This window comes from Mastigoproctus giganteus, chromosome 8 (genome assembly GCF_048544385.1).
Source record: "Mastigoproctus giganteus isolate SK-2022 chromosome 8, ASM4854438v1, whole genome shotgun sequence".
In the NCBI taxonomy this organism is placed as follows: Eukaryota; Metazoa; Arthropoda; class Arachnida; order Uropygi; family Thelyphonidae; genus Mastigoproctus; species Mastigoproctus giganteus.
This window is the reverse complement of record NC_143582.1, coordinates 182,703,612-182,721,354: the sequence shown is the minus strand read 5'-3', so window position 1 is coordinate 182,721,354 and position 17,743 is coordinate 182,703,612. Positions and strand designations below refer to the sequence as shown.

At 35.5% G+C, this 17,743-nt stretch overlaps 1 protein-coding gene across 1 annotated transcript in view; it reads left to right on the top strand.

Moving 5' to 3' along the window:
- The window catches only part of LeuRS (Leucyl-tRNA synthetase), a 248,471-nt gene that overhangs the window by 216,264 nt on the left and 14,464 nt on the right, over positions 1–17,743 (top strand). The window contains exons 23-25 of the mRNA XM_090379080.1: positions 4,991–5,098; positions 7,232–7,336; positions 12,211–12,306. Coding sequence (XP_090235206.1) covers positions 4,991–5,098; positions 7,232–7,336; positions 12,211–12,306 — 309 coding nt within the window. The remainder of the gene's footprint in view (positions 1–4,990; positions 5,099–7,231; positions 7,337–12,210; positions 12,307–17,743) is intronic.

Sequence of the window (17,743 nt, the reverse complement as noted above, 5' to 3'; positions counted from 1 at the left end):
CTTGATGCTAAGAAAGCTCCAGGTCCTGATGCTATTTCTCCACTTGTTCTCAAAATCTGTGCTCCTGAACTTACTCCTATTCTTTGCCACCTTTTTTCACTTTCTTATTCCAAAGGTGGTTTTTCCTTCTGCTTGGAAATTTGCTCATATCCAGCCAGTTCCTAAAAAGGGTGACAAATCCCTCCCATCCAATTATCGTCCCATTGCAATTACTTCTACTCTTTCTAAAGTAATGGAGAAATCAATTAACCGCCAACTCTTAATCTACCTAGAAACCTTCCGTCTGATCAACGATCGCCAGTATGGATTCCATCAGTGTCGATCCACTGGTGATATTCTGGCTAATGTTACCCATTTATGGACTAATTCAATGGAAAGGTTCGGTGAAACACAAGTAGTTGCTCTTGACATCTCAAAGGCTTTTGATCGTGTTTGGCATAAAGGTCTTCTAAACAAGCTTCCATCTTATGGTTTGCCAAATGTTTTTAGTAATTGGTTATCCAGTTTTCTCTCTGATTGCTCACTGAGGGTGATGGTAGATGGCTCTCTGTCTTCTAACTTCTCCACTAATGCCGGTGTCCCCCAAGGTTCAGTTCTTTCCCCCACTCTTTTCCTCTTGTATATTAATGACCTTCTTCCATTGATTGGAAATCCTATCCATAGTTTTGCCGATGATAGCACATTGCATTCCACTTTACATTTTGAGAAACCTTGTCCTGCTCAATCAGCTTCAACTTCTCGAAAATCTGCTACCAATTCCTTAGATGTCGATCTTCAGGCAATTCTCCAGTGGGGCAAAGACAACTTAGTTGATTTCAACCCTTCTAAAACTCAGTCTTGTCTTATATCTCGCAAAAAGGATTCTTCTGCTCCTATGCTTATCTTTAGTGACACTCCGATTTCTAGGCAAAATAATATATCTCTTTTGGGGATTACCCTGACTTCTAATCTCTCTTGGCACAAGCACATTACAAATATTGCTTCCTCTGCATCTAAAAAACTTGGATTTCTCTTTCGCTCTCGGCGTTACTTTTCTTCCAAACAGCTGCTCACTCTGTATAAATCGCAAATCCGCCCTGCCATGGAATATTGTTCCCACATCTGGGGTGGTGCCCCCAAAACCTCTCTCAGGCTTCTTGATTCCATTCAGAAGAGGGCAGTTAGGTTAATTAATGATTCATCTCTAACAGAGTCTCTCCACTCGCTTTCTCATAGATGTACTGTTTCTGCTGCATGCCTCTTCTACAGATACTTCCATGGGCACTGTTCTTCTGAATTGGCTTCTATAATTCTCGCTCTCTCTTTCAAAACAATCCGAACATGTGCCGCCACCAGCCAACATCCATTTACTGTCCAACTTCAAACCCACAGAACCAACTTTTCATCTTCCTCATTTATTCATTCAACTTCCGTTTTCTGGAACAACCTTCCTTCATACGTGTTTCCTTAAAATTACAATCTACAGAAGTTCAAGTCCAATGTCAACAAATGTCTTCTTTTGTCTTCTCAACCTCTAATCCAAGCAAGGTACTAAGTACTATAGATTCTAATACCTCTCATGTTTGGGGTTCACATAAAAAAAAAACTATAACTTGTAACTTATTCAGTTTGTAAATAATGCGTGAATTGCGAACTACTATGCATTCAAGCATGTGCTGATGAAGCGATCACCTGATTGGTCCCTTCATAGTTACATTCTGGACAGCAAATAGATCTATGATACTATGCAGTATGTACTCAGATGTAAGGATGCGTGCAGGCTTGAATCGCTGTGTGAAAATTAATTTTCACCCTCCCTGTGCTGTCATCTTGATTCATCATCGTGGGGCGCCATTTCGTCAGCTAGCCTGGAGTGTCAAAATAGCTTGGCACTGTACTGATGTGGCCTGTCAGTGGCACCCTTCTCCTGTCAGCATCCTTGGCACCTGCCCCAATGCCAAGGCGTTCCTACGCCACTGGACCCACCACAATATCAACACAGTTTATTTACCATTAAACTCCTTGACGCAACGGCATCATAACTGTACTAACTTCATTCACAAATTACCATACAAAATTACCTCTTCGCTTATGTAGTAACTTCCTATAGGCAACCCGACAGCTATGTTATTATATAGTCAGTCTTTCAAGAACTTCAAGTATACCGCAAATTGTATGTGCGAAATTAAGACAATCATTTCAATATTTCCCAGTTCTATCGGTTGACCTATATCAAGACAACCTAAATATGTTCACTTGTACTTTGTCTTCAAATCAAATCAAAGCCATTAGCAAAACCATCAGTTCGTTTTATGTCTATCTTTAATCCTAAGTAAAATAACCTAATTCCAGCCTGTTCAACAAGGAACAGAGCTTCAAAAGATCAGTAGAAAAAGAAAACTCATACCCATTCCAGAACAAGGTGAAAACCAAACCACACTAAATCAATAAACTCTAGTGATTTCTACCCAAAAGTCTTTTACGTCTTTTAAACACCTTATCTGCAAAATTAGAGAAAACCATATAATTTTCCTTTGTCTCCACCAAACGAGGTAATTCATCCTCCAGGTAAACATCAGTCAGGACTTGTAATTCCTGTCTTAGATCTACATACAAGTTACAATTAAAAACTAAGTGTTCTATTGTTTCTGGGACACCACACATACAAAGTGGCAAGGCAGCCAATCCCAAAGCAAACAGCTTGGAGTTCAGATTGCCATGCCCTGAAAATAGAAATGATAAATTTAGGCCTGGACAAAACCAGGACACCTTTTGCTTATGAAACTCTGACACATTTGGAAAAAATTTGAATATAGCTCTACCTAAATCAGCAGCCGTCCATGAAGACTGCCAACTATTTATAAGTTCTTTCCTAATTCTTTCATCATTCCTCAGATATGTCACATTCTTCCCTAGAGATTTGGGACACCTTTAAACATCTCTCATTCAGCACAAGGGTTTCCACAGCTTGGCACATTTTTTTGGAGCAGTTGCTGTCACAGGCCTTCCTGGACATGGGTCATCTTCGATGGACTCTCTATACCACTTGAATTGTTTTGATGAGAATTTCACCTGGTACTTTGAAAGTGCACTGTTGCCATACATAGCCAACAGCCTTTCATGAATAGCCTTTGTTCCATTTCTGTCTTTGGTGAGAAACTTGATGACTGAACAATGCTCCAATTTCAGCATATCCATAATTTGATACAGGTGTCTCCCTTCTTTCTGTTACAGCAGCGCAACCTAAAAACACAGTGGGATTAAAATTAGTATGATTCAAGTTGAGATATGTAGGAACATGATGAATCATAAATGAGTGAAATATAACTGTGGGAAGTACCTTAGATAGATAACTTATTGAATGCCCCTCATAAGTAAATGAATAACTGTGAATACTTACATTCCCTTAATGCTGTCCTTATGACACCACCAGCCTCACATACCAAGACGGTTGTTTAAAATTCATTACATTTTTATGTTCTATACTGTACTCTCAAACTAAGAATGTTTTGAATTAAAACTCTGGTCTTCTGGGCAAATTTTGAAAAAATTTAACCTTCACCTGATGTTTGCTAATAGTTATTTGTTAACTAATTCAGGACTAAACTTAAACAAATAAGAAATGTTTAATGAAATTAACAACTTTAAGTTAATCAAGTCACCATAATTTACTAATTCTGCTGTCTTTAAAGTCACTGAAGAAGTGGTATAGGAAGTACCACAAAATAAATGTCTGAGAATAATCTGCAAGTCTTTAAGATATTAAAGACTTACACTCCACACAGGTTTAAGTGCTCGTTATTTCACCAATTTCCAGTTCTTGATATACCTGCACACCATGCTGCTAAAAGAATATTTAAGATGATAATGTGTCACTTTTTTTTATTATTCTTTTACAGTATTTATTAACATGGCAGTAGTTTGCATGTCTTTAGTGAACCAGTCTTGTATAAATAATAATGACTTGTAGAGCTGTGAAAAGAAAAATAAGTTTCTTTAGTAAGAAATGAAATGTGAAGCATTTTTCTATGAAAAATGGAATAGATAAGGGTTGTCTTTTGTTTGATATATCATTATTCTATTTATGCCTAACTTAATTTGGTACATTTTGTCCAGTGATTAACAAGTTTTTGTATGCCATTCAATTAAGATTCTTTTGACAGAGAGGCTGACCATCTCTTCATGCCTGCTTTGATATCTTCATTAGAGTCGTAACAAATCCCAGCAACAAAGTTCATGCCAGCACTGCATGGCTGCAGTGAAGTTGCACATTGTCATGTTGAAGCAACATTGCTGTACTGCCGAGCCTTACTCATTTGATTCTGTATATTTGTTTGTTTTTGACTTATCCTGAATTGATTGTAAACCTTTTTTCCAAAAATTTGGCATTGATAACACCCAGAGATTCCCAAAGGACAATCAGCATCACTTTTATTTATTTATTTTTATTACATATATTTTTTTTTATCATAGAGATATTTTATCGCAAAATTCCTTCAACTGTCTTGCATTTATTGAACCATACTGGTGAATCTCCACTTTATTCAAGGTTTAACAAGATTAACTTTTTTGGCAGTCAAACTATAACTGTAAATTGTTTGAGCCTCACGTTCAAAGATCATTTAAAACAGAGTAACTTGTAAACCGATAACCATGCAAAATTGCTACACATGCTAACTAGAAACTAGAAACTGTTAGCTACAAGAAGAACCTGTTTGAACTTGCTATACCACCTAGGACTGAAGTTATAAGCTGAAACCCTTTACTCTTCACTCTTATCCACACAATGATATGTGATTCTCTTCCTGCCTCCTCCTTCCCCATATTCATATTAATCCATGAACTTAAAGTTGCAATTTTTCAGCTGCTATTTCATTTTCTGTTTTATTAGTGGCAGTTTCACTTTAATTAATTTTATATTTGCTATGCATGTCATGAAGAACTTAAACATGTGTATATATGTGTGTGTGTGTGTATATATATTCTGATTTGCAAAATTAATAACTTACAGGAAAATAATGGACTTCCTGACAACAAGATAATTTCATTCCAAATGAAAGACATTCCAGAACTTAAAAAGTATATGAAGAAGGTTATGCCTTTTGTACAGGCAAAAAAGGTAATAGTAATGGTTCATTAATATCACTTGAAAGGTGTATATATATAATCTCAGACCAGTTTCTGTTGAAAATCAACTTTTAAATTGATCCATAAGTACATTGACTTTTATTTGTGAACTAGTTTTAGCTAAAAAAATTACGAAAAGTTCTACTCACTTTAGAGTATGAAAAATTCAGGATTGCTATATACCATATACACCCGTTTGTCCACATATTTTAACATTCTTTGTTTTTATGCTCTACAACAGGGTGTAGGTATATATAGTAATAACATGCCTTGTCATGTAAACTCTTTGAATAATTTATTTACATACTTGTGAACATCTTTTTCTCAGGCGAGATATTTTATACTTACTGTATTTCACTCACCATTCTATACCCTGCATTTTCTTGTCATAAATCTACAATTATATCTGTATTGTTGTAGCACTTTAGTGTGACATGCTGTACATTGTTCCTATGCAGATAATTGCCAGAAATCCTTTTTACATAATGTCTTTTGAAAAAAGTTTGTTTTTTCACAAAGTTTAAAAAGGGCAGGATTAGAAAAATATGCTTACAGTTTAAGTGTGAAATTGCAATATGACATAATAATAACTTATTGGAATGAACAAAATAAGTACTGTTACAACAGTTTTTGCTAACTTTATGCATTGCAAGAAAACCTGAAGGTGATACTTCCTCCCATACATTTCATTATATGCTAACACTGAAATCAGTTTTCATGAAGGCACTTTTCTTTTTTTTTTTATTATATGGAACACAATCCGAAGAGACTTTTTAATCATTTCATAAGTTTTCATTTTAAGACACATTGTGTGAAAAAGTTTGTTGGTATCAGAAATCATACACATTTTTAAATAATCTTTTTTTAATGCAAGTTGATGAACATGTACAGTTTTAGCTGGTAGTAACAAATCTGTGATTGATTTTGCTTTACAAGTCAACATTTTAAAAATGTACAACCCTTAAAAAAAATCTGTATTTTAAAGCATTCAGCACACTGATTTTAGTACAGAGTATTAAGAACAAATAGTAATGTATACATACTTGCTCACCAAATAAATTTTTATTTTTTTTTTTCACATAGCTGAATTTACAATTTTATAAAACTGCTCTGTATCACATGGATTCTATTTCAAACACTAACAGTTGTCTGCCATCATTGCTTATTCCACATACCCTGGATATCTTAATGAAATCTTTCACCCTGCTCTTCACTTCTGCATCGAACTTTGTGGAAAGTATTTGAAGTTTCCTGTGCAGAAAATGTCCATGCTACAACCTGGTTTTTTAAAACTTGTAATCATGATATTAAAGTCTTTTATAGTCTTTCAGTTTATAATGTAAATTTTTCTCAACACTCTTGAATATTAACCAAGCATCCACTTCTTTCTGAGACAGAGAAGTTATGAAATTATCATCTTGCAGCAGCTCTCTGATATATATATATATATATATATATATATATATATATATATATATATATATATATATAAACATCAAAATTTTAAAACAGTGCACTGAAAGTAGCTTTGAACTTTATCTGTGGTCTTAACTAACTGTTTCATTGTTCTAGTTTTATATATAGTGTCAGAAATACACTGCTTGGCTTGTTTATGACAATTTTTACTTCCAAGTGTGAGATTAGTCCTTTTTGGCTACATGGCCATCTTTCAAAAAATCTTTTTACATTAATAATAACAACACCTACTAATAATAAATTATAAATTAAAATGCCTACAATACTTCTTGCATTAGTAGAAAATGCAATTTGAGGCATATTCCATATATCAAGTGCACTATAGTAAATGCTGTAGTGCCATGCCATCCTTTTCCACTTTCTGCTAAAGAGCACAGCAAAACTTGTATTGCTTATGTTTGTCATTTGGTTTTAATGCCTTCACTAATTGCAACTTGTAAGCTTGTAAAGGTAAATGCTTTACCTTTTACCTTTAAAAAAGTTTTATCCCAGTAAATTAAAACTACCAATATTCTTCACCACTTTATTTAACTTTATCACCTGCCAATTTAAATAAAATAGAAAATTAAATTTTTTCCTTGTCTTCAGTGTGTATTTCTTAATATACAAATTTGACACATCAAATTATGTATTTACTCAATTTTTTCAGGAGAAAATCCAGAAGATAGGAGTCAGTGCCCTAAAACTTACCTTAGACTTTGATGAGACCGAGGTGCTGATACAAAATAGTGTATATTTGTCTAGTACATTAGAGGTAAGGTTCACAGAAATCATCTATAGATAAATGTCTTTTATTAGGGCACTTGTTGTTATTAAAGTTTTATTTTTATGTAGTCTGTTTAAAGGGACTATAAAAAATTAGTTACTTAATAATGAGAGAGAAAGCTATAAAACATTGTTTAATGTTTCATTCAGCTTTAAGGTTAATTAGATCCAGTGACTTTTATGCTCTTAAGCCACCCCTTCCTGAAGCTGAAACTCACATTACCTTCAAAGAAAAGCATTTTGATTTCTCTATTGAACATTTGAAAAATCTCCATTAATTATTGCTCAAACAGGTAGAATGCAGAATTATTTATTAAACTTCATTTATTATAACTCTTAGTAAGGTAATGCTTGTGTTCTTGGAATATCATCGGTTTGGCTGAAACAAGAAGAAGAAATGAATCACTTATAAGTTTATCAAGTGGAAATCTGCTGTACACCAATGGAAACAGTGAAAGGAGTGAAGGTGGAGTTGGGTTTCTGGTCCATAAAGATTTTAAAAACAACATTTTGGAATTCAAAAGTACATCACCAAGGGTGTCAAGACTAATACTCAAGATTTCTAAGAGGTACAAGCTAAAGATTATAATGATTTATGCACCAACATCGAGCCATGATGATGAAGAGGTTGAAGAAATGTACACTGAAATTGAGAGTCTTCTAGATGAGCAGAAAACCCACTACACTATTATTATGGGGGACTTCAATGCTAAGGTTGGAAAAAGGCAAAACAGCGCAGAAAGAGGAACTATAGGAAATTTTGGAATTGGTGAAAGAAATAAAAGAGGTGAAAGACTTGTGGAATTTGCAGAATCTCAAGAAATGTCAGTAATGAACACTTTTTTCAAGAAAAGGGTGAACAGAAAGTGGACATGGAAGAGTCCAAATGGATTAACAACTAATGAAATCGACTTCATCCTCACTAACAGAAGATATATTGTGAATGATGTTACCGTCCTGAATAAGGTAAATGTTGGAAGTGATCACAGAATGGTAAGATGTACACTTGATATAGATGTAGGAAAGGAAAGGAAAAAACTGACTCGAGTAAATAATACAAAGGTCTTTGAGATAACAGAGGAGGAGAAAAAGCAGTATATACTGGAACTTAAGAACAAGTTTGAGCTTCTGCAGACTGCTCAGGACCAAGATATCGACGAGGAATATTACAACTTTCTGAAAGTGATAAAGCCCAAGAAACCTATAGGGAAACAGAAATCCAAAGAAGAAAAAATTAGTCAAGAAACACTTGTCATGATGAACCAAAGACGACAAATGAAGAGCAAGAAAAACACTGGCAGGGAGAAAATTGTGTATACTGAGTTATGCAAAGCCATTAGAAAGAGACTCAGAGAGGACATAAGAAGATTTAACACAAGAAAAGTAGAACAAGCATTAAGGGAAAACAAAGGATTGAAATCAGCAGCCATGAGCAGTAATACAGAAAGACAAATGATACTGAAACTGAAGAATAGCGATGGTGTACTTATAAACAGCAGAGAAGGCATAATTCAAATAGCAGAAGACTACTATAGAGAATTATACAAGGAGCAAGGGAATGATACCAGCAGTGGGGAAGATGGATTGCAAAGTAGCAACACATACGACATACCCTATATTCTTCCTGATGAGGTAGAACATGCATTGAAGAAAATGAAGAATCGGAAAGCCCCGGGGGAAGATGAAGTTACTGTAGAGTTGTTAAAATTGGGAAGAAGAGACATAACACAAAAACTGGCAAGGCTCTTCACAAAGTGCATTAGAAAAGGTGTGATGCCTAAGCAGTGGAATAATGCAATCATAGTTTTGCTGCATAAGAAAGGAGATAAATCAGAAATTGGAAATTATAGACCAATTAGCTTGTTATCCCATATCTACAAGTTGTTCACAAGGGTCATTACTAACAGATTAGAAAGAATACTTGATGAGAATCAACCGAAAGAGCAAGCTGGCTTTAGGACAGGATTCTCAACTATGGATCACCTTCACGTAATATCACAGCTAATGGAGAAAGCAAATGAATATAAAACACCATTATGCCTGGCATTTGTGGATTATGAAAAGGCATTTGACTCCATACAGCATAAGGCAATGTTTCGGGCACTGGAAAGACAAGGCATAGATACTCCATATATTATGATTTTGAAGAAAATATATGAGAGTGCTACATCCTTTATTAGACTAGACAAAGACAGTAGGAAATTTAAAATCGAGAAAGGAGTTCGACAAGGAGACACAATATCTCCGAAGCTGTTTACTGCTGCCCTTGAGGAAGCTTTCAGAAGATTAGACTGGTCGCAGAAAGGAGTCAATGTGAACGGAGAGTACCTAAACCATTTACGATTTGCAGATGACATTGTGGTCATAAGCCACGATCCCAAAGAATTAGAGGAAAATCTTAATCAGTTATGCACAGTTAGTAAGGATTTTGGACTAAAGATGAATATGGCTAAAACAAAAGTAATGATGAACAAGTATGCCACGGAAAGGGAAATAATGATTGAAGGAGCAGTAATTGAAAAGGTGGAGTCATATACTTATTTGGGACAAGTTATTAGCTGTAATAATGATAAATGGCTGGAAGTCAAGAGAAGAATAAATTTTGGATGGATAGCATTCAGGAAATATAGTCACATACTGAAGAGCAATATCCCAGTTTGTCTGAAACGTAAAATAATGAATCAATGTATACTCCCCACCATGACTTATGGAAGTGAAACTTGGGCACTCACCAAAAGAATGGAAGAGAAGCTAAGAACTACACAGCGAAGAATGGAACAAATTATATTGGGAATCAGACTGTTAGATAAGAAGAGAAACACATGGATTAGGCAGCAAACTCAAGTAAAGGACATTCTTATCAAAACTAAAGAACTAAAATGGTCTTGGGCAGGACACATAGCTAGAAGACATGATGACAGATGGACTAAGAAAATAACAGAATGTACCCAAGAGGAGCTAGAAGAAAACCTGGAAGACAAAGGCGGAGATGGATAGATGAAATTCATGAGTTTTTGAGTAGTAAATGGATGGCCAGTGCTCAAAACAGAAGGAACTGGAAAGTTGCTGGAGAGGCCTTCATCCTGCAGTGGATTGAAAATGGCTGATGATGATGATGATGATGATGTGTTCTGGTTGAAAAAGTATTAGAAAACAGATACTGTGTTGCAGAATAGATGTTATTTATTTATTTATTTTTTTATTATTATTGTGACATATGCACAGGTGTGATTTTTTTTTTTTTTTTTTTTTTTTTTGAAAAGGTATTGAAACTTTTTGGTTTAATTTTGGTTCTGCATAATGCAAAAGCTAAGTTTTGAGCTTCTCTGTAACATGTTTCAAATATGGCTAGTTGTTTGTTTGTTTTATGTTTTACCATAATTACTTCGTGTTTTTTTTTTTTTTTTTTTTTTAGTTGTGTGCAAAGATAATTTGCATTTCACTGGAGGATTGATATCTGAATTTGATAAGTGATTTCTGTCAAATTTTAGCATCACACCTGATACATAAATAAAAGATAAACTTTGCACTCATCTGTGTGGTACTAGTGGAAAATTAAAAAGATGTGGTTAGGGGGAGAGGTTACTGTGCAGTCAGAAATGAAATTCTCTGAGTAGACAGATTGCCAGGACAGCTCATGGGGTTTTGTCAATGATATACAGAAACTTTGCTAGCAGGGATAAGAAGGTGATTATCCCCTTGTACAAGACCATTCTTAGGCTGCATCTTGAGTACTGTATATGGGACTGGAGGCCTCACTTTAAAAAGGATATAGATCTGCTGGAATGGGTGCAGAGAAGGACAGCCAGATTGATGAAGGGAACAAAAGGCCTCAATCCTGCAAATTGCAGTGTCTGGAGACTAGCCATATGCAAGAGATCTGTTGAGGTGTCTAAGGCCTTGAATGGTTTGAGTAAGCTAAATGCTGATGGCATTCTTCCTCTTTCTGAGACTACACATGAGAGTGCATAAATTCAAGTTGAGGATGGATGGTTGCAGGATAGGTGTGCTGAAGTTTACCTTCAGCTAGCATGTGGTTTATTGTTGGAACAGGCTTCCATCTGTTGTTGTAGAAGGAAGTGGGTGATGGAATAAATTCAAGGAAGAACTAAACAAATACTTGGAGGGTATGGATGGTTAAGTGTGTGGGTTTTTTCTTTTTTTTTTGCTATATAAGCTTTCTTTCTTTCATCATTTGCCATTACTATCACCCTCTGTGAAAGTAGTTTTTGATATCCGCTTCTGCTAGTTCCCCAGCCACATCGGGATTAGTGGAAACAATTTGGCTGACATTGCAGCCAAATCAGCTGCCCTACTGAATAATGTTATCCTGTCAATTCCCTATGAAGAATACAGCAAATAATCCATAATAAATTATATTCCCTGTGGCATAGGCAGGTAACAAACAAACTTTATCAAATCATTCCTGAAATCAAATTATGGCAGTCTGGTCTACGCAGGGATTGTAAAAAGGAAGTTATTCTTGCTTGGCTCCACATAAGAGACAGTCATCTGACACATTCCTTTCTGCTGAGGGCTGATCATCCTCCTGTGTGTGAGCAATGTGAATGTGACATTTTATCCATGAAGCATATTTTAACCATATGTACAAATTTTAAAAATGTCCATTTTTACCAATTTTAACCACTCAGTCTGATTTTATCTGTCAATAGACTAATGTATGTATGCTATGCTATGCTGCTCTTGTGTGTACTCTAACTAGAAAAAAATTTCAAATCCATTACTATCTTTGATTGTAATCCAGAATGCAATTCTTATATATGAATAAAAAAATATTACACTTTTTACATTATTTTGTAGCTAGCTTTTATATTGTTTGTTTTTTATGTTGTTTGTAACTAGCTTGCAGGCATTGAAGTCAAGTCTTCTGATGAGGCAGATGAAAAAATAAGGGAAGAGTGCTGTCCAGGTCAACCTTTCATTTTGTATAGAAATGAGGTAAGAAAATCATTATGCTTTTTTAATTCAAATTCTATAATTTTATGAAGGCTTCTGCAGTCATGTGAAGCAGTTTGAGAAATTACTTTATGTGAAAAACTACATTCAAATGAAAATATGTGCATTAAACTGCACACTGCACTTCAAAATTTCAGAAATTAGGAATATTTTGGTATGTGATACAAAAAAAGTTAGATATATGCAGTATCTGCTGTAATGATATTTGCCATTACACTCACTCAGTTAGCAATGGGCCATGCATCCCTAGAAGTACGTGTGCTATAACTTCATTGTTACTGCATTCAATTAACAATGGGATGCACACGTTTCATGGCAGTATGTAGATTAAATATATATCTTCAACATATATGTTCAACATGCGAGGTGTGACAATAAAGTTTCGAGAATAATTCATTTAAAAATTTTATTTTGAAAATTGTACAGATGTGAGTCCATCGCCTTCGAAGTAGTCCCCTTCAGACTGTACACATGCATTCCAGCATAGGATCCATTGATCGTAACATTTCTGGTACTTATTTGCTGGTATCTGTTTTAATACCTGCGTTACATTACTCTGAATTTCAGAAACTGACTGAAAATCCATTCCTTTCATGACTCCTTTTAGTTGAGGAAATAAAAAGAAGTCACAAGGAGACAAATCAGGAAAATATGGAGGGTGCTGCAACGTTGTGATCGATTTTGAAGTTAAAAACTCTTACACTACACCGAATTTCTTTCTGCTCATGAGAGGTTTTTCGGTACCAGATTTGCACACACTTTCCCGATTAATGTTTAGTTTTTCGGGCAGTCATTCTTGTGGTTAACCGCCTATCGCTTCGAACAAGATCACTCACATGAACAATGTTTTTGTCCTCCCAAAGTCATGGAAGGATGCCCTGAACGCTCAGCATCTTCAACGGATTCACATCATTCTCGAAACTGTTTTGCCCGATTAAAAATGTGTGGTTTCAACATGGTATCATTTCCATAAACTCTGGTCAACTTTTCATAAATATCCATTGATGATTCACCACTTTTCACCAAAAATTATCACAACTCTTTGCTCTAAATTGCGTTCCATTTTTCACGTAACACAGAACTCAAACACATCTTTACACAAACCAGCTTGTACAATGACTGAAATGACTGATGACGTTTACACTTTGCATGCAGGTAGAGGGGGGGGCGGGTTCAGGCTATACAGCGGGAGGATGTAACAGTTTACAGGGTGGTCATTTTTACGGAAACAAAATTATTCTTGAAACTTTATTGTCACACCTCATATATCACCAAATTAACATGCTTCCATATGATCATATACCTATAAGAGGTATGATTCGCCCCCCCCCCCAGAATTGATGCTTTTATAATTAGCATGCATCTTATAAATGTTTCTTAAAGAAAATAAGTTAGTTACATAATGCATTACATTTAAAGTGCATTAACACTTGAAATGTTTAATCCCAGTTTAATGAATAATATGTTTAATTTATTATTCATTAATAATGAATTACTATTCATAATAATGAATAACGATATATATATATATATATATATATATATATATATATGATGATGATATGTAATTAATTACTAATGAATTAATAATGAATTACTACTATTAGCAAATAGTAATAGTTCATGATGAATAACACAAAAGAACAAGCAAAAAAGCAACAACTTTTATGCGCAAAGTGAGACCATCTACTATATTGCCCATTCATTCCTCCAGGCACCACACAGCAACAAACGTAATATCCAGTGCTTCAGCTACACTTTACAGTACATGGATATCCTATCTGATATGTATGAAAAGAAATAAATAATTATGTGGATTTTTACTGGCCTGATTTTAACGAAATTTGGTAAGGCTCAAAACATTGTTCTGAATGACTGAAATATGATTTATTGAAAATCCCTATACTGGGAGTAGATTTATTATGTGTAGACAGATGGACAAAGAAATAATAATTGCTGGATTTCAATTGGTTCCGTTTTAATGAAAGTTGGGATGGTTCGGCAAATATTTCTTAAGAGCCAAATACAAAATTTTGTGAAAATCCACTAGTAGTTGAGTTATTACATGCAGATGGACAGACAGACAGACTGACATGGTGAAGCCAATAGCTAATTTACATATATATAATGTGAGGTAAAAGTTAGGCAAAAGTAATAAAAATAAATAAATATGAATATGTAGCTATCATTAGAGGCAGCAAATGCACATCCTCCACATGAAGCCTAATTATATCTGATAATTAAAATAAATATGATATTTAAAATAAAAACATCAGCCAGTAGTACGGCAAAAATACAGAGCGAAACGAAACGCAAAATAATATAAAATAAACAAACAGGGAAGGGAAAGTAGAGATAATAGGACAAAAGGTAGTCGATAATCCCCTATATAATTTAGTCATTAAACCCAATTAATAAAAAAGATGTAAATTTAAAATAATGCCAATTATATATAATTTAGCGGTACCCCCTTGAAGGTACCAGTTCCAAAAGACGTGAAATATCACCAAAAAGGGGGTTAAAGAAACTACAAAAACTAAAATATCAAAAAGATAGACTGACCATTATGCCCTATATCGACAGAGGACCAAGAGGCCAATAATGGTCATGGAATCGCTGCATTTCAATCGTCATACAAATCATCGCAAAGGCGGAAATATCGAAGAACCAAACCACCCTCCCATTCTCCGATAGATCAACCAATGCAGAGGATTTGCATGGCGGTGGTCCTTATGCAGCGAAAAATAATCTATAGAACAGACAGCACTCTTGATCAGAGCCACACCACTGACATAATGCAAGCTTAACCAGCTTATATAATAGAAAGGAAAAGAATAGATGGCGGCACAGGCACTGCTTATTTAGCATATTAACCCACTACTACCACTAATTTATATTATGTGAGGTAAAAGTTAGGCAAAAGTAATAAAAATAAATAAATATGAATATGTAGCTATCATTAGAGGCAGCAAATGCACATCCTCCACATGAAGCCTAATTATATCTGATAATTAAAATAAATATGATATTTAAAATAAAAACATCAGCCAGTAGTACGGCAAAAATACAGAGCGAAACGAAATGCAAAATAATATAAAATAAACAAACAGGGAAGGGAAAGTAGAGATAATAGGACAAAAGGTAGTCGATAATCCCCTATATAATTTAGCGGTACCCCCCTGAAGGTACCAGTTCCAAAAGACGTGAAATATCACCAAAAAGGGGTTAAAGAAACTACAAAAACTAAAATATCAAAAAGATAGACTGACCATTATGCCCCATATCGACAGAGGACCAAGAGGCCAATAATGGTCATGGAATCGCTGCATTTCAATCATCATACAAATTTCAATATATCACTATGTGTATATATATATATATATATATATATATATATATATATATATATATATATATATATATATACACACATAGTGATATATTGAAAGTGTGAAGGGGAAAGCTGTTACTATTCAATTTACAGTACATTTATGTATACAGTAAACCCCCGCTATTCGCGGTATCTGTATTCGCGGTTTCGCGTATTCGCGATCGCTGATATAAAATGAAACCTAAAAAAATTTGAATTTTAAAGCGCCGTGAACATTTCCCGCCATAAAAAAACATGGGCGTGGCTAAAATTATCTTTCCCGGTCAAAACAGCGCTCAGTGGGTGGGGGGAGAGGGGTGACAAAATCGCGAGCGTGGATGTTTTTCGCTAATCCTTGTTCAGTATGCTCTTGTAATGGAAGTTTTCGTCGTTTACTTTTAATTTATATGCTTATAAATTGAATAAATTTATCAATTTATAAATTGATATGCTTACAAAAGTGATAAATTACTGTTTTGCAGTGTAAAACAGACTTTTTTTTCGAATGTGTTAACGGACAAAAGTGACTTTATTGTGGACAAGTTCTTTCTAACCCGTACAAAAATATGGCTACGGATAACAAGAGAAATGTGAAAATATCAAAGAATGTGATAACATTAGCGAATAAAATTGAGTTATTAACACAAAATTTCTAATGGTGAAAGTGTCTCTACCAATTTTAGACACACACACCAACCGTTTATGACTGGTTGAATAATGAAATAAAATAAAATAAAATGATAGAAAAGACTGTAAAATAATATTTACAAAAAACTTTTAATCATTTACAAAAAACTAAACTATAACAAAAGTAAAATAAGTAAATAAGTTAAAATGCATTAAAATATAAATATAAAAGCGATAAAAAGACGATAAAAAACACTAGAGCTTTCGGAGGTGTCTTCCTCCTTCCTCAGTAATAGTGAGACTTAAATGACACATCCTTAAATACCAGGTTCACGGCACACGTGGATGACCAGGCGCATACTCAGCATTCCTTTCACTTGTGCCGGAACCGGAAGTGGGCTGGACACGTGGAAAATTAAAACGTTTGTCTCTTGTCAAAACCACCGCCTCAAAAAGGGGGTGAAGCCTAACTCCCCTGTCTCTGTTTATACTATTGTTACCAGAGGATCCAATCCACAGACTTTCCAGCCACTTGCGGTCCCAGAATCTGTGCGCCCGGTCAAGGATGACAGCATTGTCGGGGGAGATCTGGTGTTGTTTTTCCCAATAGTGCTCGGCAATGGCGGATTTATTGAGCTCTGCGGTCCGTATCGCTCGTGAATGTTCTCCCAGACGGTCCTTGAGACGCCGTCCTGTCTCCCCCACGTAACATTCCCCACAATCCGGGCATGTGATCTCATACACGACCCCACTACTAGAATCCCTAGTAATGGGGTCTTTGACCTGTGACACTACTGTGTGCAACCTCCGGCCCGGAAGCTGCACACAGCGTGTCTGAAAGTCGCGAAGCATCCTCGCAATGCGATCTGACAGGCCCGGATAGTAGGGAACATACACTGTGGTAAGCGGTACAGGCGGAACTACCCGATTGGGCTCTTCCTCTCTGTTGTATTCATCAATGACCCTCTGGGGGTAACCGCACCTCATAAGATCCGTCGTGATTTGCCTAATTTCCTTCTCCCCCTCCTCAGGGGTACTGCAATGCGTTCTCACCCTACCCAAAAGTGCTCTGGCCACACTATTCTTATGTTGAACAGTCTGTGCCGTCCTATAATGTGTGTACTGGCCCCTATACATTGGTTTCCTATAAACCTTAGTTCTAAGTCTGGGGCCTTCCCTATATACCATTATGTCCAGAAATGGGAGGGTACCATCTATTTCTACCTCCGAGGTAAATTTTATGAAGGGGGAGAAACCATTGAGAAACGAGACCACATCTTCCTCTCTCCCCTTCCTTACAATAGTAAACGTGTCATCAACATATCGTTTCCACTTACGCATAGGGAACTCCAATCTTGCGAAAACCCTATTCTCAAATTCCTCCATAGCCAGATTTGCAACAATGGCGCTGATTGGAGAACC